At 62.7% G+C, this 27,164-nt stretch overlaps 1 protein-coding gene across 1 annotated transcript in view; it reads left to right on the top strand.

The window, feature by feature from the left end:
• MRC2 (mannose receptor C type 2) overlaps positions 1–27,164 on the top strand; it is a 27,878-nt gene extending 714 nt beyond the window's left edge. The window contains exons 2-30 of the mRNA XM_037411418.1: positions 10,344–10,742; positions 11,019–11,192; positions 11,412–11,576; positions 11,756–11,869; positions 12,594–12,737; positions 13,325–13,513; positions 15,002–15,156; positions 15,419–15,526; positions 17,832–17,947; positions 18,087–18,235; positions 18,358–18,575; positions 18,822–18,964; positions 19,088–19,190; positions 19,309–19,447; positions 19,732–19,767; positions 20,110–20,270; positions 20,571–20,638; positions 20,865–20,965; positions 21,052–21,197; positions 21,934–22,048; positions 22,130–22,293; positions 22,509–22,617; positions 23,096–23,334; positions 23,420–23,588; positions 23,781–23,930; positions 24,208–24,327; positions 24,742–24,921; positions 25,322–25,348; positions 25,827–27,164. Of these exons, the coding sequence (XP_037267315.1) occupies positions 10,344–10,742; positions 11,019–11,192; positions 11,412–11,576; positions 11,756–11,869; positions 12,594–12,737; positions 13,325–13,513; positions 15,002–15,156; positions 15,419–15,526; positions 17,832–17,947; positions 18,087–18,235; positions 18,358–18,575; positions 18,822–18,964; positions 19,088–19,190; positions 19,309–19,447; positions 19,732–19,767; positions 20,110–20,270; positions 20,571–20,638; positions 20,865–20,965; positions 21,052–21,197; positions 21,934–22,048; positions 22,130–22,293; positions 22,509–22,617; positions 23,096–23,334; positions 23,420–23,588; positions 23,781–23,930; positions 24,208–24,327; positions 24,742–24,921; positions 25,322–25,348; positions 25,827–26,047 (4,322 nt within the window). The 3' untranslated portion in view covers positions 26,048–27,164. The remainder of the gene's footprint in view (positions 1–10,343; positions 10,743–11,018; positions 11,193–11,411; positions 11,577–11,755; positions 11,870–12,593; positions 12,738–13,324; positions 13,514–15,001; positions 15,157–15,418; positions 15,527–17,831; positions 17,948–18,086; positions 18,236–18,357; positions 18,576–18,821; positions 18,965–19,087; positions 19,191–19,308; positions 19,448–19,731; positions 19,768–20,109; positions 20,271–20,570; positions 20,639–20,864; positions 20,966–21,051; positions 21,198–21,933; positions 22,049–22,129; positions 22,294–22,508; positions 22,618–23,095; positions 23,335–23,419; positions 23,589–23,780; positions 23,931–24,207; positions 24,328–24,741; positions 24,922–25,321; positions 25,349–25,826) is intronic.

The raw sequence follows: 27,164 nt of genomic DNA, 5'->3' as shown, positions 1-27,164 counted from the left end.
CCTCCCTCTCCCATCTTGACCCCCCTCCCGGCGGGTTAATCCTATAGAAAAGGGCCGGGGATCGGGGCCCGGGGGGGTGTTTGCAAACTTCCTTCTGTTTCTTAACTTCTCACAATAAAGTCAGCGGGTTGTGGGGGTTTTGGTGGGGGTTTTTTTGTGTGCGGTTTTTTGTTTTTTTTTTTTTTTTAAACCTCCCGAAGACACCCTGTGCCAGAGGCGTGAGGCTCGGTGGGATGGCCCCTGGAATTGCCATGTCGGACCCTTTTTATCCCGGGACAGTCCAGCACAGGGGCCAGGAGCTGCTGTTGTTGCTTCCTTGGATTAATTTGGCCCTATTGAGAGAAAAAAAAAAAAAAAAAAAAAAGCTAAATTGGCAACTTTTGCCTGAAAATAACAACCATAAACCCTTGGCCTGCTTTATTAGAGCATGTCCAGCAAATCTGAAGCAGACTGGGAAGCGGCAGCATGGGAGGGCACTGTCCCCTGCCCACCCCCCACCCCCCGCAGTGCCCCCTCTCCCCCAGCCCCGCCGGCAGGGCGAGGGGCAGCGCGGGGGCTGCTGGTGTGATGCCAGTGGGTGACCTTCGTGGGCAGCGATGGCGGGTGACCATCGTGGGCAGCGATGGTGGCCAAGGCTGGGGTCCAGCCTGCGGCTGGAGGAGACACCGCTGGTCCAAGAGCTGGAGGAAGGAGGCGGCGGTGGGGCAGGAGACCCCCGCAGTGGGGCAGGAGACCCCCGCGCTGGGGACAGTGCTTGCCAAGGTTTGCTGCTGGTTGGAGCCATCTGAGCTGAACCTCCAGCTTTCGGCTGCAAAATTCCCGTTAAATTCCCGTAATGTGCCGGGGGGCCGCAGATCCCTCCTCCCGCGGGTCTGAAGGGGGTAGCTGGGTTTCAGCAGGGCTCGGCTACCTGGACGCACCGACCCTGGCCATTTCACCCTGGAAAACCCCGGAGGGACCGGGGCCTGGCGGGTGCCCCTCGCCAACAGAGGCACCTCTGTCGTGGTGGCGAGGCGGGGGCACGGTGGCAGCCGACCCCGCGCCGGGGCAGGGTGAGGAACAAGGCGGCTTTCAGCTGCTGCCAGCCCGCGGTGCTGTGCTGCCTGCGCTCAGCATCCCGCGGGCGAGGGGCTGCGGGCACCCTCGAGTCTGCCCCCCACCCCATCCCGGCTTCCCACCGCCCTCCCCAGCATCAGCCCTGGCTTGGAGCGGCTGGGCGAGGGGTGCAGGGGCTGGCGCTGATGTGGGGGCCACATCCAAGGGCCCCCCAGCCCCAGGCTGGGTTTGCAGCTCGGAAGGGACCCTCGCTGGGATTTTGGGATCAGGATGGGTTTGTCCCAAGGGTCCCTGGGATGAGTGCTGTTTGCAAGGACTCTTTCAGGGGGGCCACAGCAGCTGGCCCGGCAGACAGCATTGCTTTCTCTTGGGAGGCTGTCGCTTCCTTGAGGAGTTTATGCCAAATCCTTGCCACCGGGACAGCCGGGAAGCATTTGTGGCTCCCCGGTGGGATATCGCTGCTGGCAGCCCCCTCCGCAGCACCGCTTGAGCACCCATGTGCCTGCCCTGGGGAAACTGAGGCAGCAGCTCCATCGCACCGTGGCTGCGGGTGGGACAAGGTCCCCGTGTCAGTGCGGGGACGTGGCACTGCCGATGCTTTGGAGCAGCTTCTCCACCTGACCGGCGCGCAGCGTGGGACCCACGGTGGGACCTGCTGCGTCGGCTTCGTGGGGAGGGGGCAAAAGGGACCCAGGGAAGAATGTGCAGCCCGTAAACCGAACAGAGCAGCCTTTGCACGGAGCTGCCCCCTGCTTCCCTCTTCGCAATGGAAACAGCTTGGTGCACGGCAGATGCAGCTCCAAGAAATTACAACTCGGTCTCCTCTGGATTATTTGGGAGCAGGAATGGGAACGGAGGTGGCTTTGCTGGGAGCACCCGCCTGGCTGGCAGGGGACACCCGGGGACCGCGCTGCCCTGGCACGCTTGCAGCCTCAGTAGCCAGCCGGGGTGGGACGGGGATGAGGCAGGAGGGCGAGGGATAGCGGCTTGTGCAAGAATTACAAGAATGAAAAGCAAAAGAGATTTAGCCTTCGGTGCAAAACTGTCCCCTTCCCCCAGAGGCACGCCGGGCGCGTGGTGGCCCCGGCAGGTTTCGTGCGTGAAGATGCTGCCCCGGGATGCCTTGCTGGCACGTGAGATGTCCTCGGGCATGAGGTCCTGGCGGTGGCCAAAGCCACGTTGCAGGTTTCTCTCTTTGGCTTTATTTCTGGCTGGATTTTGCACCTTTCCCTGCAGGGCAGAGGCACGCTCCTGCCTTCCTTCTTCCTGAAATATTTTCGGGGGAAATTTTTTTGCCCCAAAATGACAGCAAATGGCTCCTGAGGGTGTAATTGCTGTCTGCTAAATCATCTTTTCTGGCTGATAAATCCATAGTGGGGACTCTGGCTCCAGTACCTCAGCGGGTGCCGTGTTGGTGGCTCTGCCGGAGGTCCCGGTGCCGCTCGGCTCCATGGAGCGTGGCCGATGCTGGAGCAGGAGTGCCCTGGAGCCCGCTGAAGCCCATCCCAACCCAGCCGTTTCCCTGAAAGGTTGTTGAAGCAATTTCTAAAATTTTGTTCTTCACGTGCAGCTAAGGAGCAGGATTTTAATTAATTTGAACTGTGCTGGGACCATGGAGCACTGACATTTTTCTCATTCTTGAGATTGCTCGGAGCCCAAAAGAGACCCACACAGATGCTCTTTTTCTTAAAGGACCCATCTTTAATTAATTAAGGATTAGAAAATGATTAGTGGATTGACTTGCAAAATCTTGGGAGTACTCTTCAGCCCGGGAGCGAAGGTTTGGCTGTTTGCAGGGGGCACGGGGTATTTTTCAAGTGTGATGCTCCCTTCATCCATGTTCCGGCGAGAGCTCGGTCCTCCGCTGCACCCTTGCAACAGGGATGTAAGGGGCATTTTCTGTGTTTGCAGGATGGTGCTGAGGCTGGGAATGGGGAAGTTGAGCCTTTCCCTTTCCTCCCCCTGAATCCAGACACAGCACCTTCGGGGCTCTGCAGGAAACGGCCCCATTTGTCCCAGTCTTGCCCTTGGGCAAGCGAAGAGCACCCAGTGAGAGAAGCTTCATGTTAGACATTGTTTTAAATAAAAACCAATAAAGCCATGGAACACCAGGGGCTGATCCTTGCTGTGCAGACACGCTTGGTTTTGGCAAAATGGGGGATCCCCCATCCTGAGACACCGATGGCGCTGCTCGGAGTGTTAACATCAGGAACAGTGCCAGAGAAACAAGGGAGGAGAAATCTCTGGATCTTTTTTTGGGGGACTTTCTTTAGGAGTGTTGAAAAATGTAGTAGTTTTCAGCCAACTGTGCTGAAGCTGTGTCTATGGGGACATGTGTCAGGGCTGTCCCGCATGTCACATCGTGCCTCTGGATGTGGTTGTGAATCTGCTGGCGGGAGGGTTCTGTGGTGCTGGTGGGCAATGCCTCAAGGCGAGCAAACTGGGGGCAGTCAGATGAGCGGGGGCCAGAGCAGCCCCCCCGGCCGCGGCAGAGGCTGCCACTGCCAGGGTGTTGTGGCTGGGTGAGAACACTTATGTGGGACGGGACAGGGTGGTGGGAGGGATACTTTGCCACTCCCCGGGGTGCTCCCGGCGGCTCCATCGCACTCCTCCATCCCGCTGGAGCCCGCTGGCTGGCTGGCACTGCGTCCTTCTGGCATTCCTGGGGGGTCGGCAAACCTGGGATTTCTGCCTCTGGATGTATGCAGCCACTGCGGGGCTGGAGCCTGGAGGGGGTCTGTGGGAAATTTGGGGAAAATTTACATCCTTCTACCCTTTGCTGGGTACCTGAGGGTGGATGTGGGGGCTCCTGGCTGCCTTGTCCCCTGCCAGGGGGACACTTGAGCCGCCCACGGGCTGGCATCCCCTTGGAACGCGTTTATTTGTCTGCATCCTGGGCAGGGTGTGGGGAGAATGAGCTTTTTAATGTCTGCAGAAAGGCTGAAACGCGGTATGTGGACCCCATCCAAACTCCTTAGGAGGCAGCAGAGTGAGCAGGGTGGTAGGTAGCCTTCGTGGTCGCGGCCAAGTAAGGAGCTTGTCTCGTACAGCTCCCACCATATAAACAGCTCCTCTGCGCCGCTGGGCGAGCCAAGAGGAGTTTCTCTGCTCCAAGTGCTGGTCCTGCTGCTTCGTACCCTCACCCAGGCCAGCAGGAGCTTCGCTTTCTTCCCTGTGACAAGAGATCCGCTCCTTATTCCCTGAGGATTATTTTGAAAAACCAAAACAACGACCATCCTCTTTTATTCTGGAGCTTGGCTTGCAGCACCCGGCGCTGCCCGTGGCTGGGGCTGGCCCAGCCAAGCCCTGGGGATGTGCTGGGCTGGGGCGAGCCTGTGGGATGTCAGGCAGCATCACTGTTTTGACTCAAACCTCTAGTTTAGGGTGTTGGAAGGGGGGAGGCTGGTGTCTGCCATCGTTTCTCGAGCAGAGTGGAAGCGGTGCCAGTGCCCCCTCCTGAGCCAGAAGCTCGGGGCATGTGCTGGGGCTGCTGATACCCTCTGCATTTCCTTCCCTTTTTTTTTTTTTTCTTTTTTTTTTTTTTTCTTCGGTCTGAAGTTCCCCTTTAAGGAGTTGCATAGAGTTTATCAGTGCCAGAAAGCAGCTGGGGGGGGGGGGGGGGGGGGGGGGGGAGGGGAGGCAGTACAGCGATGCCCTCCCCGCAGGCTGGGGCGGGCTGCTCTCTCATCCCGGGGCCGATGGCAGCAGTGATGCGCCAGCTCTGCCATTGGCAGCTCCTGTGGGTACAGCTGCTGCTTCTCTTACCACTGCTTCCCTTTCGCAGCCCTCTGAGGGATGCACAGGCTCCTTCCTGGGGCCAAACATTGCTGCTCTTTATGGCAGTGGCCATGCTTTTGCTCTTCTCCACGTTGAGACCATGGGGATGGCATCAGCCACGCCTGGACCGACTGCTGGGAGCACAGATGCCAGCAGCGGTGACACGGGGCTTTGCTGGGAACTCCTTTCCAGGCAGGGGGGTTTCCTCCAGAGGAATATTTCATCCAATAATACGGAATTTAAGATGGTACGGAGGGTTTTCTGTGCCCTTGCAGCGTCCATCGGTGGAGCCGGCCAGGCACAGTGCTGGGGTGCAGCCCTGGGGTCCTGCACCCCCAGATGTCACCGAGGGTGACTTCTCAGGCTGGTCCTCTCCCCACCCAGCAGTTCCCTCCCCTGCTGGCAGGGCTGCGCTGTTGGGTGAACCCCTCCGTATTTGGCCAGCAACACTTTTTGCTGCTTTTTCTGTGGGTTTTTTATTCTGAGGGTTTTGCTTCTCTGTTGCTGCTCGTCCTGCCGAGCTTGGTGCATCCCCAACCTTGTTATTGTGAATGAGCCGCCGCTGCCTGCAGCTTGTCTTGCATCTGTGTGGCATGGGTTCGGGAGCAGCAGCGGGGTGAGGCGCTGGCGGTTGGGAGCAGGTGGCCGGGGGCTGCTGTGCCCCGTTTTCCAGCGGGTGAGAGCACGTGGAACCCAGAGGTTCAGGCTGAAAGGACGTTTCTTTATGCACCGTGTGAGTGAAGGGTGGGCTTCTCGCTGTGGGATGTTATGGGTAAAGCTTTTGCATGGGCTCCCAAATCCCAACGAAGGTGTGTGTTAGGAGGCTTGCTTTCCTCGCATGGGCGACTGCAGCCCCTGAGGAGCTCCTGGATGCCCAGTTTGGTGCTGCGGTGGGGGCACCGTGCCAGGCGGTTTGGAGCAAACCACATCTGCAGTCGTGTATGCAGCACCGAAACCTTCGAGGAGGGGATCGACCCTGTTGCTCTGTGCGTGCTCAGCATCCCACACAAGTGGGGTTGGAGCTGAGTTTTTCAGGACACCCCAAATAAAGAGCAGTCCTGAGTGAGAGCAGGGGGCGGGGAGCACCTTCGCCAGGGTGACTGCAGGATGGTGCTGAGCCCTGGGGCTGTGTGAAGGGCTCTGCCGTCAGGTGGGTGCCAGCATGAGCCTGGCAGCGGAGCTCGAGGGTGGCAGGGTGGGCAGGGGATGCGGGCACAGAGCCGGAGCGGCACTGTCAGCTGGGGCCAGCGTTTGCTTTCAGCCGCGCGCAGATGAAATTGTGGCCAGAGCCCTGGAGCTGCTCCCGCCCGGGGTTACCGGGACCAGGGTCCAGCTCTAGCTCCAGTCCTCTTAAATTTGCTCCCTGTGTTTGTTGCTGGTGATGACAGGGTGACAAATGCAATGAAGCAGGGGTGCTCTGGGTGTCCTGGTGTGGGTGGCCAGGCTGGGACGTGCTCGGGGCAGGGTGGTGCTGAGGACACCCATCTGCGTCGTGCTGCGGCGCTTTCTGCGTTTGCCACCACCAACGGCCACCTCTCTCCCCTGGAGCCTCCCTGTCCCCGTTGCCTCTCATCCAGTGCTGCCCACGTTCCCCACAATTGTGGGCTGTGAAGCTTTCCTTGTTTGCTGTGGGGTGGTGCAGCCGCTGTGGGCAGGGTTGAGCTGCGTTCCCTTCAGTTCAGACTTTGCTGGCTAAAAAATTGCTTTTTTAATGAAGAAAAACCCCAAGACTGGAGCCAGTCATGGGAGTATAAAAACTCCCATGAGGGCTGCCCCAAAGCATCACAGCCTCTCCATCTCTGCTGTCTTGGGTCACTGGTGCCAAAGCCAACCTCTCCCAGTGTGCCGGAGTGCATGCATCCCAGTATTCCCCAGTGGGAGGAGAGATTGTTCCTGCAGGCAGAGCCGGTGTCCCACTCCACCCAGCTCCCCGCTGTCCCCACCGTCACGCTGCCTCCTAACACCGGCTGCTTTCCGTGCTCATACCAGTAAGCCAGAGGCAGCACGCAGGTGTCGCCAGGGCTGGGGTGAGGCAGCATCCCTGCTGAAAGCGTGGGCTTTCGCTCTGCTTTCCCAGGGAGGAGGAGCAGGACACGATGGAGCAGAGCTGCTCTGAGCTGGTCTTGCTGGGAAGATGTGGGATGCAGGAGGGAGAGGGTGTACAGGGTGCCTACCCCAGCACCCATCAGATCCAGCCCTGGGTTAAGTTTGGTGATTCCAGGCAGAGCATCCAGCAGCTGCATTTTCCAGCGCTCTTCGTCCTGTGCCGGAGGGCAGCTCCTCTTTGGGAGGGACCTGCCAGTGTTTGCCGTGGTTGGGTTTCCATAGCCAGAGGGTGGCTGGAAGCTCTGCCGGTGGCATTTCAGGTCCACAGGCAGGTGCAGAAACCCGAGGAGCATCTCTGAGAGGAGTCACGCGTAGCTGTGCTGTAGGTGCAGGAGGCAGGGCAGGAGAGGGGGCCCTGGAATGGACAGGGACATTCCCAGTCCCACTGGGATGCTCCTCTGGAGCTGCCTTCCGCGAGGGCTGCATTTGCTCTGTGGGATACCGGCATGGGAGAAGGGATTCACGGATACAGACTCGCCCCATCCCGCTCATCCCTGCATCCATCCCATTCCCTGGCGTGGGTGGGGGCGGGGAGCACTCGCTTGGGCGCTCGGTTTTGGCACTGAGCGGTTTGGCACGTGCCGGGGGTTCCTCTGCAGGTGGCGGCTGGGAGATGGTCGGGACCGCGCCAAAAGCCTGGGCTCCCCTGGGAGCTCTTCGCTCTGTGGGTGTTGAAGCCCGTTGGGCTCGACCGTGCCGGGGGGCTGGGGTCAGGGGGGCTGAAAGCACCTTTCATCCATCAGGGGCCTGTCCAAGCACCGCTGCCAATGTCATGGGCACCAGCGGGGGTCACATCACCCCCAAACTCCCTATAAATAAGTGAAGGAAAAGCGTGTTTTGGGTGAAGCAGAGCACGTGCCATCGCTGATGCGTGCCTTCGCTGGTGCTGGCCGCCCCCCCAGCTCCAGCCATGCCAGGAGTGGGTCCCTGCCGTCGGTGCACAGTGAGTTTTTCAAGGGGAGAAGATGGAAGCACCGGGGAGGTGCGAAGGCTGAGCCGGTGCTAAAGCTCTCCCGTTCCTCCGTGGCTCAGGGAGGACCCAGGGGGCCGCGTTGGGTGCCGTCTTCTGCCTCCTTCGAGCAAAGGGGCCATGGGCTGAACTGCCTGCTGTGTGCGTGGGCAGCCCAAAACCCTTAGCCTATAATTTCCTACCTCCAACTCTTCTCTTTTTAGAGTAAAATGATATTTTGTGCTTTTCTGGCTCGGGGGCTGCCCCCTCCGGTCTGGACAGTTTCCTCCGAGCGCCATGCTGCTGCATGGCTGCTGTCGAGCATCGTCCTTGCACGGTGCCGCACGGCCCCAATGTGGTGCTGAGCGCCCTGACACCACTCCAGGGCTTTCCCACGGTGCTATTCATTTTTTCATGCAATGCAGATAATGCTAGCAGATAAGCAGAGGAGGGTGTCCCGTTGCTGACCCCTGCTGCTAACGGCTGTGGTGATGCTCATGGTAGAGCAGCTTTTGCTATTCCTACAGCCAAAGGGCACCCGGCGTTTGGCTCCTTGCAAAGCAAGTGGCATCAGCCTGTGACCCAGGGAGGCCTCATCCTGCCGGAGAGCCTGGTACTTGGTTGTGCACTGATGCTGCATGACCCCAGAAGGGCTTGAAGAGCCCACCGCGCTGCACCACCCCTCGCTGCTCGTGGGAAGGGGAGGGCAAGGGGCTGGCTGTGCCGGGGGTGGTGCTGGCACGGTGCGGTGGGTGCTTGGTGGGGGGCTGAGCTGGTCTCCTGGTGTCCAGGTCAGGATCAAGCCAGCTCCGGGCAGGGAAGCAGCAGCCCCAGTTAAGGGACTGGAGCTTCCGCCAGCCAAAATCGGCCCTGTCTGGATTTTTGCTGATTTTGTCACTTCCCGTGATTTGAAAAATATTTTCCGAGAAATAAGTGTTTCTTCTTCCAATCGTTGCCTTTTTCTGTTGCACGTGTGCAGAGCCTGCTCCTTGGAGATCACCGTGCGAACGGGCTTCGCTTCGCTTTATTTGAGGTCATCACAGACATCACCGCGGCTGGGGAACGGGCCTTTTGCATCATTTCTTTTCTGGAGCCAGGTTGATGCTGAAGCTCTGGGATGATATGGGGGTGTCTTTCTTCCTCCATTTCTTTTTCCTTTCAGAGACAAGTCAGGAGAGTTTGCTGAGCTGAGATGTTTGTTGTTCGAATGTGCCAGAGCCGCCTGTAACGACATAGCTGGGGCAGGGCGAGGTGGTGGGGGAATAGGAAATGAAAACCTTTTCAGCCCAAAAAATTCATATAATGGCAAAAACCCAAAGCAAACCAAAGCTAAATATAGCGGGGCCCGTGAGCTCGCTTTGACTTCTGGTGAATGCTTGTGGTGGAAAAAAAAAAGGGTCGCTTTTAAAACAAAAAAAACCCTACTTTAAAAAAAAAAAGTCATCTTGTTGATGTGCTGCTTTGTGCTGGGGCAAGAGGTGGCTGTCCCGGTGGCGGTTCAAGCTCAGAAACACAAGTCTGAGGAAATAAAGTGTCTCTTAAAAACGGCACATCAGCTGGAGCAACTTGTCCTGCTGCGATGCCCTGGCTTTACTGGTTTGGGCTGGGGTTTTGGAATGGGTTGGTGCACTGGGGTGGCCCTTGGTGATGCTGGGCTGGGGGGTCACCGTGGGGATGCAGAGCTTGGCCATCACATCGAGCCGGGGCTGAGATCAGCCTTTCTCCCTCGGCAGCTGCGCTCGCGCTGTATCTGCTGGCAGCGATTCCCCTCGCTCTGCTCCCGCCTCCCAGCGCCTGCGCTGGGATTTCGGAGGGTCCCGACGTTCCGTGTTTGCTGGGGCTGGGGCTGTGCCCACGGGGGCTGCGGCTGCGTGCAGGCGTTTTCCATCACGCCCTGTTCACGCGAGGGGAGACCTTCCCCCGACGTTCTTGTTTGCTCTGCAGTTTTTTTAACAGGTCCCCAAATACACATAAAAATGACGGATGCGCTCGCTCCTTCCCTGCTCTGTTTTTCTCCGCCCAGAGCAGATGGCCGGTGCCGAAGCCGTTGCGTGGGCTCCTCCGGCGCCAGCGCGGGGCTCGCTCTGGTGCCCCGGAATGCTGCGGGGCTGTTTCAAACGGCTCTGCTGGTGCCGTTAGAGTGGGCAAGCTCTTTGCACCGGCTCCAATGCCCAAAAGCCTCTTGCTGGTGCTTCGGGGGGATGCCCCACTTGGTGCAGACACCCACCCGTCTGGCCTTGCCCAGAGCCCATCACCCCACGCGCAGGCGCAGGGGCAGACCCTGCGGTTATTGCTGCAGGGGAGCGGTGGTCCCCGCTGTGCCGGGTGCTGCGCCCAGGGCTGCACCCCAAAACTTGCTGTGCGTGGAAAGGGAGCCAGGATGCTCTGGCAGGGCTGGGATGATGCTGAATCCCCAGTTGATGCTTTAACCTTTTCCCCCTGTTTTTTTTCCCAGACTCCAAAGTCTTCCTCATCTACAACGCGGGCGCGCAGGGCTGCCTGGAGACGAAGGACTCGCTGGTGCGACTCGCCAAGGGCTGCAACGCCAGCGCGCCGGCCCAGCAGTGGAAATGGGTCTCACGAAATCGCCTCTTCAACGTGGGGGCCATGCAGTGCCTGGGGGTGTCGTGGCACGGGGCCAACGCCACGGCGGGGCTGCACCCCTTGGCCACCTACGAGTGCGACCGCGAGTCGGTCAACATGCGCTGGAGCTGCCGCGGCCTCGGGGAGCAGCTCTCGCAGCATCTCGGCGCCCGCCCAGGCAATTCCTCCCTGGACAGGGGGGACCAGGCGCGTGGCTCGCAGTGGAGGACGTATGGCACCGAGGAGGATCTGTGCTCCGTGCCATACTCTGGTAATGCCTCGCTGGGCATTGGTATTCTCCCGTAACCCAAACCAACCCCGAAACGTGCGCTGAGGCCACAGCGCCACAGCAGTCAGCTCTTGCCTGGGGAGCTCGGTTTCAGCTCCCTGGGGCTGCAAAACCAGGCAGGATCGGGGCGATGGGGAGTGGGCAGCCTCCGGGCACCCCCGTAGCCCCCACAGCAGGCCAGCCTTCACCTCTCACCCCAAACCTCTCTCCAGCCCCTGGTAGACCCAGCCTCAAGCCAGGGCTCCTCTTTTCCCCCAGAGATTTACACCATCCAGGGCAACTCGCACGGGAAGCCGTGCACCATCCCCTTCAAGTACGACAACCAGTGGTTTCACGAGTGCACCAGCACGGGACGGGAGGATGGCCATCTCTGGTGTGCAACCACCCAGGACTACGGCAAGGATGAGCGCTGGGGCTTCTGCCCCATAAAGAGTAAGTGGGGAGATACATCCCACCGGGAAAAGCAGAAACCCCGTGCCCTTCCCCCCCGGGGGCTTTCCTGCCTGCCCCCTTCCCTCCTGCCTCATCCCCCCTCCTGCGAGCAGCCTGCGGTGCTGGAACAGCACAGGTTGTTGGGGTTGCTGGGTCGTGGGGGTTTCTTGGAGCCGCAGATGGGGCTGCGTTGGGTGCTCACCCTGCTCGTCCCTGCAGGCAACGACTGCGAGACCTTTTGGGACAAGGACCACCTCACCAACAGCTGCTACCAGTTCAACTTCCAGTCCACGCTGTCGTGGCGGGAGGCTTGGAATAGCTGTGAGCAGCAGGGGGCCAACCTGCTGAGCATCACTGAGATCCACGAGCAGACCTACATCAATGGTGAGACCGTGGCAGCCGGGCTCTGCGCTCATCCTCGCCGGGGGCAGGGCTGGTGGCACCGCGGCTGGTGCCGGGTTGCTCTGCCTGCCCTGGGTGGTTGGTTTGGGGGTGGTGACAGGCTGGGGCTTGAGCTGGGGCTGGGGGGACTGATCCTGCCCCTGTGGCTGCATTGGCCCCAGGGCTGCTGACTGGGTACAGCTCCACACTCTGGATTGGGCTCAACGACCTGGACATCAACGGAGGCTGGCAGTGGTCAGACAACTCACCCCTCAAGTACCTCAACTGGGAGACTGGTGAGATGGGAGGGTTGTGGTGGTGATGGGGGTGCTGGGGAACAGCCTGTGACCGCTGGAGTTGGCCCCCGTGGCCGGGGAGGTGGCCTAGGCTGCTGCAGGGTGTCCCCTCGCTGCCTGGGGACAGAGAGCCCCATGGGACTGTGGGGCAGCCTGGGACATCGGTGGAGCTGGGGCAGGGACACAGGGTGCTGCAGGGGGAATTGTCCCTCTTAGCAGCCCTGCAGGTAACCTGGGTTGAGCTTCCTTGTTCGGAGGGTCATTGCATCCCAGCCTGGTGCTGGCAGAGTGGTCCCCAGTTGCAGGTGTCCATCTCTAACCTTGGGGTGTTTGGGGGGCAGAAAGACCCATTGCAAGGGCTGCTCTGGTCATGCCCGGTGCTGTCACTCAGAGTCACTTGTGGGGACAGTGATACCCTCGGAGGAGGTTTGGGGACGGGTGGGAGCAGTTCAGGTCTGGTACTGTGACCCCCCGACTGCCATCGATATCTCTGGGTAGAACAGTGATGCTCTAGGTTCTCGTGCAGTGAGGCACAATAAATAATCCTGGGTACCCGGGGTCACGTCTTCATTGTGCCAAATAAACAGGTCTTCACTGACGTGGCAGCAGGGAGAGCTGCTCTCTGCCGGCGCCAGCCCTTGTGCAGTGCCCTGCCTGCGTGGGCAGCGCTGGCGGCTCTGCCCCAGCTCCTCAGCAGTGTATCCCCCCCTGCCCCGCTTTCCAGATCAGCCCGACAACCCCAGCGAGGAGAACTGCGGGGTGATCCGCACCGAGTCGTCTGGGGGGTGGCAGAACCGTGACTGCGGCATCGCGCTCCCCTACGTCTGCAAGAAGAAGCCGAATGCCACCGCTGACCCCTTTCTGACGGGTGAGCGGGGGGATGAGTAGCAGCAGCAGCGAGCAGCCCCGAATCCTGTATCCCAGCCGGGTGGGCTCCCATGCCGGCACAGGCGGGGAGTGCTCCCTGCGTGGCGGAAGCCCGTGGAGATGCCCATGGTGTCTCCAGCTTGCTGGGGCAGAGCGGTGGTTGAGCTCCCAGGGTTGCCTGCAGTGGGGAGAAGTCCCCCCCGAGGGGCATTGCCCGAGGAGCGCTCGGCGCTGTTACGGCTGGGGTGGTCGGGAGGAATCGAGCAGCGGGAGGTGACCCGTGGGCCCAGGAGATCCCCTGGGGTGCTCTCTGCAGTGCTCTGCCATCGCTCCTCTGCAAACAAAAGGGATTTTGTTTTGTCCCCAGAGCTCTAAAGCCATCAGTCTCTGCACCTTGCCATGGCGTGGTAATTTTTGGCTGTAGCTTCCCTGCTGTTACTTTGGCTTGGTCTCCTGAGCACCCCATGGGACTGTGGGGTCTCCTGAGGACCCTGTGGGACTGCGGTCCCCTCCCCAAGGTCTCCTCCCCACCGAGGTGGGGGTTGGAGAGCAGGACGGGAGCCCTCAGGCTGCCTTGTGTCCTGCCAGACTCGTGGTCGGAGGTGAAGGTGGACTGCGAGCCCAGCTGGCAGCCCTTCCAGTCCAACTGCTACCGTCTGGTGGGAGAGAAGAAGAGCTGGCAGGAGGCGAAGAAGACCTGCCTGCGGAGCGGGGGGGACCTGGTCAGCATCCACACCCTCTCCGAGCTGGAGTTCGTCACCAAGCAGATCAAGCAAGGTAAGGGGGAGCCCGCTGTGCCGGCAGCACCGTTCCCGTCTGGTCGTGGGCTCCATGCGATCCCACTTCTGTGTGACGGGGGCTGCAAAGCTGAGTTGTTTGTGGCTGCGAGGGGAGTGGAGACCCCCGGCTGGGAGGTGGCGTGTTGCTTGGAGGAGCCTGTGTCCTGGGCACATCCTCCATCCCGCAAATATCAGTGCTGCTCCCGGGAGCCTGCGGTGCTGAGGAAGGAAATACGCAGCTGCAGCTGGGGATGGTGCTACTGCCAGTTGGTTAATGTGGAAAAAATGGAGAAAAAGATCCTGCTGGGCGAGTCTGCACCTCTTACTGCTTAGTTTGCCCAGGATGTCACTGTCCCCAGGTCAGGCGAAGGGGGCGCCTGCCGGTGGCATCCCAGGCTTCCCTCTCCAGTTCTGGTCTCACCCAGGTGTAATTGCGTTGAAGTTTCCCACATCAGGATGTGTCGGAGCTGGGATGGTGCTTGGGAAGTTTCGGCCCAAACAGTCATGTGGCAGTACGGAGGGGTGCCCGTGCCACCATCCTCCGGACCCTGCTTGTGCCATCTGGCATTAGGGTCACCCTCGGCTTGGGTTTTGCTGTTCTGTCCGAGCGTGGCCGCTCCGGCCAGGTTACAGCTCACGACAGCCCGGCCCTGCTCCGCAGAGGAAGGTGCTGGCAGCAAAACCTGCCGCGGGGACATCGGGGGACCCAGACTGCAGCGGGGACCAGGGAGGGGCTGGGGGCTGAAGGGGCTTAATGCTGAGGGAGGCAGGAGCCGTGGGAGGGTGGAGAAGGGAGGGTGATGTGCTGGTGCCTCCAAACTGGGAGCAGAGTGGGATGGGATGTGAGGGAATGGCTGAAACCCATCAGCTCACTGGACCTGGGCCTGTGGGTCTGGACTTTTACTACGCTGCTGCTGCTGCCAGCACCTCTCTGAAAACCGGTGGCAGATACCCCTGCGTTTCCCACTCCACAGGTCCATCCTTGTGGGCAGGAGCTGCCCTGCTCTGCCTGCCTGCCCTGCCCTGCTCGCGCTGCCCTGCCTGCCTGCTCTGCCCTGCCTGCCCTGCCCGCCCTTCCCTGCCTTGGCTGCCCTGCCTGCCTGTCCTGCCTGCCTCCCCTGCCCTGCCCACCCTTCCTGCCCGCCCTTATCTGCCTACCTGCCTTGCTTGCCTGCCCTGCCCACCCTGCCCTGCCTGCCTTTCCCTGCCTGCCTGCCCACCTGCCCTGCTTGCCTGCCCTGCCCTCCCTGCCTGCCCTCCCTGCCTGCCTGCCCACCTGCCCTGCCTGCCTGCCCTGCCTTCCCTGCCCTGCCCGCCCTGCCCCGCCTGCCTGTAGCACCGCTGGGGTTAGAGCCCTGCAGTGGGGTTTCAGCCGGTGCTTTGCAGAGACATTGTCCCAGCTCGAGGGCTCGTGCCACCGGGGAGTTTCTGCCAGGTTTTGGCCAGGCAGAGAGAGTTCCACCTCCCGACGCTGCTGTCTCGGCAGATGTGGAGGAGCTCTGGATTGGCCTGAACGACCTCAAGCTGCAGATGAACTTCGAGTGGTCGGATGGGACACCCGTGAGGTTCACGTACTGGCACCCCTTCGAGCCCAACAACTTCCGCGACAGCCTGGAAGACTGTGTGACCATCTGGGGACCGGTGAGAGCCCGGGGCCGGGGGCTTAATCCTGCACCTCCACAGAGAGTGCTGTAGCATCCTCGTGGCCAGGGACGGGGTACCTCGTGGAGCATCTTTGGCTGGGGTTGAGCATGGCTATCCTGGTGGGAGGGATCTGGCACAGCATCCTTGGGGATTTGAGGTAGGGAAGGAAAGCCTGTGGCCCCAAGGTGGGTGTGGATGGGGTGGGAAATCACCCAGGCTGTCCGATCGGCTCAGTCCTGCCCTTCTCCCTGCTGTGCAGGAGGGGAGGTGGAATGACAGCCCGTGCAACCAGACCCTGCCGTCCATCTGCAAGAAGCCCGGTCGGGTGAGCCAGGAGAAGGAGGAGGATGATCACGGGTGCCGAAAGGTGAGTGGGACCTGGTCGGGAGGTGGCTCTGCCTCATGCTTGGGGCTTCAGGGTTGCAGGGCACCTCTCCCCAGAACCATCTCGGGGAGCTCTGGTGAGCAGCACCTGGAGCTGTGGTCTGCGCTTGGGGGCTGCTGGCACCACGGAGCATCCCGTGGCTGCAGAGCCCCTCACTTCGGTGGTTGCATGAGGCCAAGGGAAAAACTGGGACAAAACGCACGTCTCCGTCGTCCAAGATCCTCCCCCGTGGGCCGGCTTGGTTGCCAGCAGGGACGTTCATGCCTCTGTCTTCCCCTTGCCTCTCTCGGTGCCAAAACCCATCAGCAAAGCGGCTCCACGTGGAGCCCGGTGGGATGGAGGAGCTGCCAGCCCCGTGCTCAGCACCGTGGCAGGCTGCCTCCTCCGGGGGGTACAGGCATTTTGGGGACACGGCCACCACGCTGGCAGGTTCTTGCTGGGACCGCGCTCTGCCTCAGTTTCCCCAGCTGTTGTGCTGGCCGAGCCCGCCCCGTTCCCACGCTTGCTGGGAAGTTGCTTTTGTGCCTGTGTGCAAAGCCTTCGAGCGGCGCGCCGGGCGTCACCGCCACTCTTGAACGTCTCCCAGCGTTTCAGAGCAGCCAGCGCGCTCGCGCTCGGACTAGCAAGCAGAGAGGTGCTGCCGGGCTCCTCCCAGGGCTTTTCCCCATCACGGCAGGGACAGACCCCAGCAGGCACTTGGCTCTGCCAGAGCTCGGGAGGAGCCGGGCCAGCTGCCATGCCAGGCCAGACTGGGGGGCTGCCAGCTGGAGCCGGAGGAGCCCCGGTGTTGGTGGGTGCTGGGGACAAGGCACTGGGTGGCCATGTGCCACCATCACCGCAGGAGTCCTGAGGACTAATCGAATGTCCCCGTGCAGATTTAACTCCCTCCTGCCTCTCCAGCCTCAGTCTTACCCTGGCCTTGGGTGCCTGGCAGAGATGCACCCGCTGGGAAGCAAACTGGGAGTGATAAAGGAACCAAGGAAAGACCTTTTCCCACCCTTCCTCCCCTCCTCATCCTCAGTGGGGCCGTTTGCCACGCAGATGCAGAGGCTGATGGAGAGGAGGCAGCATCTTGCCCAGAGAATCGGCCTCGGTGCTCTCCGGCCACTGTACTTTTTTTCTTGGTGGCTTTGCTGCTTTTCCTTCTCCTTTCCAAACCCCCTCTATTTTTGGAACAGCCTGAAAGGAAGAGGTGGGGGATGGAGATTTGGGCGATGGAAAGGCAGAGCTGGAGAGCGATGCGGGGGCACGCCGGGGTCGGGAGCTGGAGGCAGCAGTCGGGGTTGACGGTCCCATCCTGGTGCTTGCGGTGGTGCTCAGTGCATGAGAGAGCACCCCTGTGGTGTTAGTGATGCTGAGGCCCAGGGCTGGTTGGGGACCCATGTGGGGCCACGTAAACCCTTCTGGGGATGTCGGGGACCCACATTGTGCCATGCTGTGCCCCTTTCTTGGCTGCTCAGGGGTGTCGGTGCTGTTCCCGGAGGGGCTGTCCCTGGGGTTGGTAACTTTGGGGGAAGGCTGCAGGAGCAGGAACTTGCGGGGAGAAAGTGGGATTTGGGGTCTTTTTCTTTACGGTCTCCCAAAGCTGCTCTCCTGCTTTTCTCCCCACCACGCTGGTGATGCTGCAGATGGCACGAGTCCCCCCAAGTCCTTCCAGTGCCCCAGGGCTAAAATCCCGGTGATGTCTGGGAGGATCCCTTCGCCTGGGGCCACTTGCCTCCCCGGCTGAGCCCCTTCACCCTTCCACCCTGGCTGGCTGTTGCATCACATGCGTGTCCCCTCTCGCAGAGGAGCCCCCACGTCCCTCCCCGCACCGCCACTGCCGCTGCCAGCCCCGGGGCCGCCCCGCTCCCTGCTCTGGCAGAAAACAGGCGCTATTGTGTCTCCAGCCCCGGAGAGGCTCCAACATCAACAAGGCGGGGGATTAAAGCAGGCTGCGGTGGGACTCGCGCTGGATTCGGCCCCGCGGCATATAGAGGAGGATTGTGTTCCCCTCCCCGTGCCCCGGCTGGGGCTGGACGCTGGCAGAAAAGCCGTTTCCCTGGCTTTGAAGCTGCCTGGGTGTTTGTTTTCCTTGGAGCCATGTCCTTTGGGGCCAGGGGCTTGTTAGAGCTCAAAGCTGAGCAGGGTCAAGCTGGGGCGGCCGGGGGCAGGAGACCGCCCAGGGGAAGGTGGAGGTGGTGGCAGGGGACGTGGGACATGGTGTTCGCCCCCCCGCCTTTGCTGCTGTCCTTCTGGTGAGGGCTGGGGTGAGCAGTGGTGGATGGTCCCTGTCACCCGTCCCCAGGGCTGGAAGTGGCACAGCCCCTCCTGCTTCTGGCTGGGTGAGGACCGTGTCCCCTACAGCGATGCCCGCAAGATGTGCTCCGACTACGGCTCCACGTTGGTCACCATCACCAACAGGTCAGCACCACGCCGGTGGCGGGGGGCTGGCTGCAGAGCGAGCCCCCCAGGGCGGTAAGACCCGACCACATGGGCTGGAGCATCACGGGCTGCCGGGTACCTCAGCTGGCAGCATCTCCCGCTCTTGCTGCCCCGCCAGGTTTGAGCAGGCGTACGTCAGCAGCCTCATCTACGGCTGGGACGGGGAGTATTTTTGGACAGCACTGCAGGACATCAACGAGACGGGCGCGTTCCGCTGGCTGAGTGGCGATGAGGTTATGTACACCCACTGGAACCGCGACCAGCCCGGTAAGGGGGCGGCTGTGGGTGGGATGGGGATGTGCTGTCCCTGCAGGTTGGGTGCTGGCTCTGCCACCTGGCACGGTCCGACCCTAAGGTTGGCATCCTCCCCGCTCCTGTGAGTGCTCCAGGTTACAACAAGGGTGGCTGTGTGGCCCTGGCCACCGGCAGCTCCACGGGGCTGTGGGAGGTGAAGAACTGCAGCACCTTCAAGGCCAAGTACATCTGCCGGCAGAACCTGGGCACCCCGGTCAACCCTGAGCTGCCTGGTCCCTACCCCACCCCCAGCCTCACCGCCGCCTGCCCTCCGGGATGGAGCTCTGACTCCAAGCTCCGTCACTGCTACAAGGTAAGGGGTGCTGGGGGGGCTTGCCCTGGCCACTGGGGGGGTGCATGTGCCTCCCCACCAGTGCGATGGGGGTGGGTGGTGGGGGTGGGCGGTGTGTTTTGGTGCTCGCAGAGGGCAGCCTGGATCCCGTGAGCCTGGCTCGGGCTAAGTGGTGGCAGTGTGCCCCGGGGTGCTACCATGGTGGGGATGATGCTCAGGTTGTCTCAGGTGCTGAGCCTGCTCCGCTGCTGGTTCCTCCTTCCCCAGGTCTTCAACTTTGAAAAACTGCAAGAGAAGAAGACGTGGATTGCGGCGCAGGAGTTCTGCCGGCAGCTGGGGGCCCAGCTGCTCAGCCTGGGCAGCTACGAGGAGGAGCACTTCGTCGCCAACACCCTCAACAAGATTTTCGGGTGAGAGGCTGGCTGCGCCGGTGCGTGTCCCGCTGCCGGAGTGGGCTCGGCATGAGCCCGCAGCCCTCCCGGTGCTCTGGCCCTCGTGGATGGGGTCTCATCGTTCCCCCCGGCTCCCCGCAGGGAGTCAGAGCCGGAGCTCCATGAGCAGCACTGGTTCTGGATCGGCCTGAACCGGCGGGACCCCGCGGGGGACCGGAGCTGGAGGTGGAGCGACGGGCTGGGGGTGAGTCCAAGGCGGGGCGTTCAGCAAGGGGACTCCGGTTGGTGTTTGGGGTGCAGGGTGAGGGCAAATGTGGCGCTGGTGGAAATGCCCAACACCGCCCATCTCTCTCGACCCCCAGTTTTTCTACCACAACTTTGACCGCAGTAACTACGACGACGATGACATCCGGACCTGCGCGGTGCTGGACCTGGCCTCCCTGCAGTGGATGCCGATGCAGTGCGAAGCCCAGCTGGACTGGATCTGCAAACTGCCCAAAGGTACCTGGCGAGGACCACCCCCCTAATCCAACCCCCTCACCTCTGATAACCTGGCAGGGGCTGGGCTGCAGGGTGGTGGAGCCTCTGCCACCTCCCTGCCGCAGGTTGCACTTTTATGGTGGGTGGGGGGTCCTCATTCAGGGGCTGGGAGAGGTGCTGTCCGTCCCAGGGGGATTTGGGAGGGTACCTCACCCTTGGAGCCCACGGGCGGTTTGCCGGGAAGCACCAGAGGGAGCATCCCAGCCCCGCATCCCGCTGAGAGCCTCTCCCTGCCCTTGCACCAGGTGCCGATGTGAAGGAGCCGGAGATCACGACCCAAGGTGTGTTGGCTGTGTCCGTGTGTCCATCCAGCACAGACCGTTCTCCCTGTGCATCTGCCACCCCATCGCACGTGTCCCTGCGGGGCATTCCTGCGGCGTTACCCGGAGTGGGACGGATCCTGCATCGGGTCGTAGGAGGGAGGGGAGCGCAGGCATCCTGCTGCACAGCATGGCTGCAGAGGCTGCCTGCAGGGATGGGGCAGGATCAGGCCCCTCCGCTGCAGGAGAGGGGCAAAAGCAAAGCAGCCCAGCCCATGGGGGACCAAGGGACAGGGTGGCTGCAGCAGGGGGTGGCGCAGCCACGGCGTGACACCACGGCATGACTCTGATCCCTGCTTGCAGGCAGCAAAGAGTGGGTGAAGTACCAGGAGGCCGAGTACAAGTTCTTCGAGCACCACTCCACCTGGGTGCAGGCGCAGCGCATCTGCAGCTGGTTCCAGGCGGAGCTGGCGTCGGTGCATGGCGAGGCCGAGCTTCGCTTCCTGGGCCAGAACCTGAAGAAGGTACCAGGGGGATGGGGACCTCCCTGGGTGCCAGTGGGTTCCACTGCCTCCCCGGGCTGCTCCCTGCCCGGCTTCCTTCGTCCTTTGCCAGAGGGACGTGATGTGGGGACAGCTGGGGTCACGATGGGTCTCGTGCAGCGGTTCCAGTGCCTGGGTGCGGGTTGGGGCTCAGCCAGGGGATGCTTTTTGCTGTGGTGCGAGCTGGGGGGTGTGTGCTGCCCAGTCCCCGTGGCTGGGGTGGCTGCAGTTGTCCCCAACAAGTCCCTGTGAGGCACTGACATGTCCTCCCTGGGCGTGCAGTTCTCCAGGGGCCAGGAGCAGCACTGGTGGATCGGGCTGCACACCTACGAGAACGACGGGAGGTTCAAGTAAGTGGGAGACCAAGCCACCACGTCCCCGTGCCGCTGTCCCCTGCTCTCGGAGCGCTGTGGCTCAGCACCTGCACCTCAGGGGGTCTCATCCTGGGGTGCTGGGCTGGAGGTTCCTCACCCAATAGAGGGCAGTGGTGGGGCACGCTCCCAGTTAAGGTTTGCAACTGGTCCTATTTGCCAAGTCTCCTGCTCGGCTCCGTGTTCCCACCGGTGCCTTTCCCAGGTGGTCCGACGGGTCCCTGCTCAACTTCGTCTCCTGGGCACCGGGCAAGCCCCGGCCCATCAACAAGGACAAGAAGTGTGTGTACATGACGGCGAGCAGAGGTGAGGGGCTGGGGCTGCGGGCTGAGCGGAGAGACCCCAACCCCGGTGTGGCGGTGGGGTCATGCCCAGCCTGTCCCTCCCCGCAGAGGACTGGGGGGACCAGAAGTGCATGACGGCGCTGCCCTACATCTGCAAGCGGAGCAACGGGACAGCCGTGAAGCCTTCCCTCCCGCTGCTGCCCGCTGCCACGAGCGGGGGCTGTCCCCGCGGCTGGCTCCCCTTCCTCAGCAAGGTACAGCGGGATGGAGAGGGGGCAGTGGGATGGAGAGGGGATGGTGGGACGGAGAGGGGGCGGTGGGACAGAGAGGGGGCAGTGGGACGGAGAGGGGGCGGTGGGACGGAGAGGGGGCAGTGGGACGGAGAGGGGGCAGTGGGATGGAGAGGGGGCAGTGGGACGGAGAGGGGGCGGTGGGACAGAGAGGGGGCGGTGGGACAGAGAGGGGGCGGTGGGACGGAGAGGGGGCAGTGGGATGGAGAGGGGGTGGCAGGATGGAGAGGGGGCAGTGGGATGGAGAGGGGGTGGCGGGATGGAGGGGTGGTGGCAGGATGGAGAGGGGGTGGGAGGACGGAGAGGGGACAGTGGGACAGGGGAATGGCAGGACAGAGGGAGCAGCTGCCTCCTGGCCTCCCACCAGCCCCACTGTGGTGGGGTGGGGGGGCTGAGAAATGGCAGGGTGGAGGGGGACGCGTGCACGTGTTTTGGGGGAGATGCTGGGGGTGCATGCAAGGGGATGCTTCGAGGGGCGCACCGCGGGGTGCGGGTGCATGCACAGGGGTGCTGGGAGGGAGGTGTGCTGAGGGGAGGGTGTGCGGGAGGGGTTGGGGGGCCGGAAAGCGTGAGGGTGCGAAGGGGAGGAGGGCTGTTGGAGCAGGATGAGGCTGCAGAGGGTGGTTGAGTGGGGAGGGCGCTGGGCTCGGGGTGGCTGCACCCCCTGGGCCAGCCCACATGCCCCCACCCCCCGGTGCAGTGTTTCAGCTTCAATGGCCACGACAAAGCCGAGATAGTGAAATGGCCAGAGGCGAAGCAGGCGTGTGAGAGCCAGGGTGCCATCCTGGCCACCATCGCCAGCCCCCTGGAGCAGGGTATGTCCCCCCCACCCCCACTGGCCCCGCTGACTGGGGACCTGCTGGGGTGGTCCTCAGCGCCTCACCTGTTGCTTGCAGCTTTCATCACGTCCATGCTGCCCAACATCTCCTTCAACCTCTGGATCGGGCTCCACGATGCGCAGAGGGAGTTCCAGTGGGTGGAGGGCGAGCCGCTGCGGCACGTGGGCTGGGCGCCTGGGGAGCCCTCGGGCTGCAGTGCCACCAGCCCCCGTGACAAGCCGGTGAGTGGGACCCCCCCGGAGCATCCCCCCTCCCCTGGGATGTTCTCAGTCCCATGCCCCACCCCCGAGGTGGAAGGTTTTGGCGTACCGGGGTGGCTCTCCAAGGGCAGAGCAGTGTCTGGCCCTGCAGGGTGGGCGTCCCTGGCGTGGGGGTGTCCGTGGGGGTGGGACGGTGATGCTTAGGGCACTGCTGACCTCACGGCTTGGCTGTGCAGACCAACTGTGTGGTGGTGTGGCACGGCTCGCCCCCCCACTTCACGGGACGCTGGGATGACCGGAGCTGCCTGGAGGAGAAGCACGGCTACATCTGCCAGCGGAGCATAGGTAGGAGGGGGACGGGGGGACACCCCAGCTTCTGCTCGCTGGGGACCTGCCACCCGCCCCCCCTGCTGCCCCGTGCTGTGGGAGGGGCTGCGGCTGGGGGGCTCAGGGTGATGGGCTTAGCCTGGGGGGAGCTGGGGGTGCTGGAGGAGCCTGGGGAGACCGGTTTGACTCGGGGCGGGGTGTCCCCCGTCCCAGCCGCTTGTGGGGCAGCCCCAGACCTGTGCGTGCCGGGCTGGCTCGGCGCGTCCCACAGGGACATGCACAGCTGCAGGGTGGGGACCGCACCGGGGTGTCACTGCTCGCCCCGCTGGGGGTTGTGGCCTCTTTGCCCTCCCCAGCTGCGTGGGGGTGCCCCATGCGCAGCACTGCCAGGGTCATGCCGGCTTGGGGGGGGGATAGGGACAAGGGGGTGACCCGCCCTGGGGTGGATGCAGGAGTGTCCTCCATGCCCTCTGACTGTGTCTCTTTGCTCCCCCAGACCCGTCCCTGAGCCCCGCGCAGACGCCGTACCCCCCTTCGCCCACCGGCACCCTCTTTTACCACAACAGCACTTACCGCATCCTGCAGAAACCCCTCAGGTGGCACGAGGCGCTGCTGCTCTGTGAGACCCTCAACGCCACCCTGGCCACCATCCCCGACCCCTACAGCCAGGCGTTCCTCACCCAGGCCGTCAGCAGCCTGCGGGCGCCGCTCTGGATCGGGTTGGCCAACGACGAGGTGAGGGGAGAGGGCAGGCAGCTGGGATGGGGGTGTCTGCGGGGTCGGGGCAGCCCCCCAGCTTCCCCTCGCCGTGGTTCTCCAGGGAGGCCGGAGCTACTCGTGGCTGACAGAGGAGAACCTCTTCTACGCCAACTGGCAGGACGGGGAGCCCCAGCAGGTCGCCGGCTGCTCCTACATGGACGTGGACGGGAGCTGGCGCACGGCCGGCTGCGACACCAAGCTGCAGGGGGGCATCTGCCAGCTCCGAGCAGGTACTGGCTGGGGGGGGGACACGGGGGGCTCAGTGTGGGGCAGACTGGGTGGAGTGCACCCAAGGGTTGGAGGTGGCATCCCAGGGGGGACCTTCTGGAGCTCTTCGTGTGTCCTTGTGGGGCAGGGTGTCCCCAGCGTGCTGTGGGACCCTGAGACCCTGTGCCCCCCCAATGCACCCTGTGTTCCCCCAGGCGCCCCCCGCACACACAAGTGGAGCTACAGTGGCAGCTGTCCCAAGTCGCTGGAGGACTCGTCCTGGATCCCATTCCGGGACCACTGCTACACCTTCCACATGGAGATCACCCTGGGGCAGAAGGATGCCATGAGGAGGTGCCAGAAAGGTAGGGAGGGGCTGCGGTGGTGAAGGCAGGTGACGCACCCTTGGAAATGGAAGAGGGTGCAGTCCCCAGGGCACCCATGGGTGCCACAGAGCACCTTTGAATGGGATCCCTGTCCCCGCACCCATGTCCAGCCTTGGTCAGCCATCATCTCCTTGCTGTTACGTGTTGGGGTTCCCCAGCTGCCGTGTGGCCCATGGGTGGGTCCTCTGGGGCACTGCTGCTCCCGAGCTCCATCCTCGGAGGTCCGGGCTCTTCCCTGACGCTCTCTCCTCCGCAGTCGGTGGCACGGTGCTATCCATCCAGGACGAGATGGAGAACGTCTTCGTGTGGGAGCATCTCCAGGCATACGAGGGCCAGTCCAAGGGTGCCTGGCTGGGCATGACCTTCAACCCCAAAGGTACAAAGGGAGGGTTTAGATATTCCCCCAGGCACCACCATAAATTCCCACCAGTTCTGCGGTGAGTGGAGGAAGCCCCTGGTGGTGGCACCAGTGCTCATGCATTGGTGTGAGCAGGAGCCCCAGCCCGCAGGCTGTGCTGGATGTGCCCCGTGGGTCCTCCTCTGGCTTGGTGGGGTGGGAGCGGTGGCTTTGAAGCCCAGAGCCTCCTCCAAGGCACTGGAGCCTGTAGGTTCAGGAAGGAGCCCTGCAGCCCCTGGTCCTCCCCATCACCCTGTCACACCTCCCCATCACACCTCCCAGTGCTTTCTGAGCTGGGGGAAAGACGGAGTGACCCTGTCAGCCTCCCCAGATTCTTCCATGATCTCTCTTACGATCTCCCCGTGGCTCTCTCCTGATTCTTCCATGTCCTAGGCGGCACCTTGGTTTGGCATGACAACACGGCCGTGAACTACTCCAACTGGGGCCAGCACGACACTGGGCCCAGCATGCTCAGCCAGAACAGCTGCTACTGGATCCAGAGCAGCAACGGCGTGTGGCGCCTGGGCTCCTGCACCAACGTTACCATGGGGGTCATCTGCAAGATCCCGCGAGGTAGGGCCCCCCCTCTGCTCCCTGAGGTGCCTGGGCTGATGTGGGGTGAGCTGGGGGTCCGGGTGCTGCAGGGCAGAGCTCTGTCCCGCTGGCAGCGCCAGCCACATGTTTGGGGCAATTCCAGTGTAGGGGGGTTTCAGGGGGCTGGTGCTGGGGTCTGCAGGTCCCCGCTGGGCTCAGTGGTGGGCTGTGTGTGTCTCAGTGGCTGGGTCAGAACCTCAGGGCAGGATGAGGGTGGTGGGGCGGTGGTGGAGCAGAACGAGAGGACCCCCACAGCTGTGCATCACCTGGTGTCAGCGCTGGGGGCAGCGAGGATGTGGGGCTGGGGTGGGGTGGGGGGTCCTGGGAAGAGGGGAGGGTGCCGTGACCACGTGCTCATCTGTCTGTGTTGCTGTTGCAGTGGAGGAGAGCAGCTTTTCCAGGGCAGGTGAGTGGCACCGTCAGCCTGGGCACAGTGTCAGGACCAGGAGCCGGTGCTGGGGGCCTGTGCTGCAGCCCAGCTTTGATTAATAACCAAAGAAATGGGGTTTGTGGGTGGGAAATCCCGTTTCCAGGTGGTTCTGCCCTGGGTTAGGGTTCCCCGGCAGCAGAAGCCATCCCTCCATGGAGCAGTGTGTGCAGCCAGCCCCTTGCCGGGCCCTCCTGCCCTTGTGGACACCACACCTGCTGGTGGGATCCCAGAGATACATCCCAGGCAGCTGCACACACATCAGGAACAACCCAGGGAGGCTGCCCTGGGCAGGCTGCCCCCAAAACACCCCAGCACCGTGACTGCGGTCCTGTCCTGCTGCTGCCTGGGAGCCCCTGTCCAGCTGGAGTCCCCCCGCCAGCCGAAGCCCCTCTTGCAGGGGGAGACGCCGGGAGACGGCCGGCTGCCTTTCACCACCTTCTTCTCCTCCCTGCAGCTCTGCCGGAGAACACGACGGCCATCGCAGTGGTGGTGCTGTCGACGCTGGCGCTGTGCACCGTGCTGGGTGTTGCCGTGTACCTGTACAAGCGTCGGCGGAGCGCGGAGCGGGGCGCCTTCGAGAGTGCCCGCTACAGCCGCACCACCTCCAACCCCAGCGAATCCGCTGAGAAGAACATCCTGGTGTCGGACATGGAGATGAATGAGCAGCAAGACTGACGGCAGGGGGGACACTGGGGACGGGGACCTGGGGAGGGGGGAGGACGGAGAGCATCACACACGCTATCCCCATGGCGCACGGGGCAGGGGCGGCAGCAGGACCGTTGCAGCAGGGCAGGGAGAGGGGCTGGGGTCGGGGTCCGGCCGGGCGGGTGAGCGGAGGGAGCTGGGGTCCCCCCTGCCCCACGGGTCGCTGCCACCACCTCCGGGCTTGTCCTGGCTGCCAGGAGTTGGCCTGCAGCAGCTGTGGAGGCGGTTTCAGGGCTAAAAAGCTCCGAGGAAAGGTGCCCCCTCGGCTCAAGAGCTTTCTGGTGGTGCGAACAGGCTCCGAGACACCTTCCCCTTGGGAGAAGGCAAGCGCAGGCGTTCAGGGCCCTGCAGTGGGCTCGTTCCCCCCAGGAACTGAGCTGGTGTCCGAGAAGACATCCTCCTGGGCAAGAGGTCTCTAAAGCCGATCTACCTCCCCTCCGCACGCAGCGGCGAGGGCCCTGCCAGCCCCCCGGCCCCGCCACCCTGCCGCTCCTCTCCCCCTCCTCGGCCGCATCCCCTGCCCCCGGCAGAACGCAGCGGAGACACCGTCGCAGCGATCCGAGCGTGGACCCCTGGCATCGACGATGGGATCCCCTCTCCTCCCTGGCAGATCCCCAGAGCTGTGTCCAGCCCCGGCGAGGCTGTGGCTGCTCCCCCCGGGCTGGCAGCCAGAGCCTGCCCCACCGTCTGGTTTTTTTTTTGGGGGGGGGTTGTCCCAAATCACCGCATGGGATGGCACCGGAGCAAACCGCCGGCCAGGCCCCCTGTGGCAGGAGCACCCTCAGCACCCCAGGCTCTGCAGGAGGAGCTGGGTGCCGCGGCGATGCTGGGGGGGCAGGGCCACCCTCTGTCCCTCGCCGGGCTGGGGTCACTCGCCGCCGGTTGCCTTGTTGGGGCCAGAAGGACGAGGTCAGGGCTGTAGGGTGGGGAGCGGTTTGGAAGCTTTGGTGGTTCTCCGAAAAAGTTCGGTGGTTGTTCGGTTTGGGTTTTTTGTTTGGTTGTTTGTTTGTTTTTTTTTTAAGGAAATGATAGCTTTTTTTGCTATTCTGTATTGAGTGCGTGCTGAATATATACGTTCTTTCACACA

The sequence above is a fragment of the Falco rusticolus genome, chromosome 18 (genome assembly GCF_015220075.1).
Source record: "Falco rusticolus isolate bFalRus1 chromosome 18, bFalRus1.pri, whole genome shotgun sequence".
Lineage (NCBI taxonomy): Eukaryota > Metazoa > Chordata > Aves > Falconiformes > Falconidae > Falco > Falco rusticolus.
This window is presented reverse-complemented; position numbering and strand designations above follow the sequence as displayed.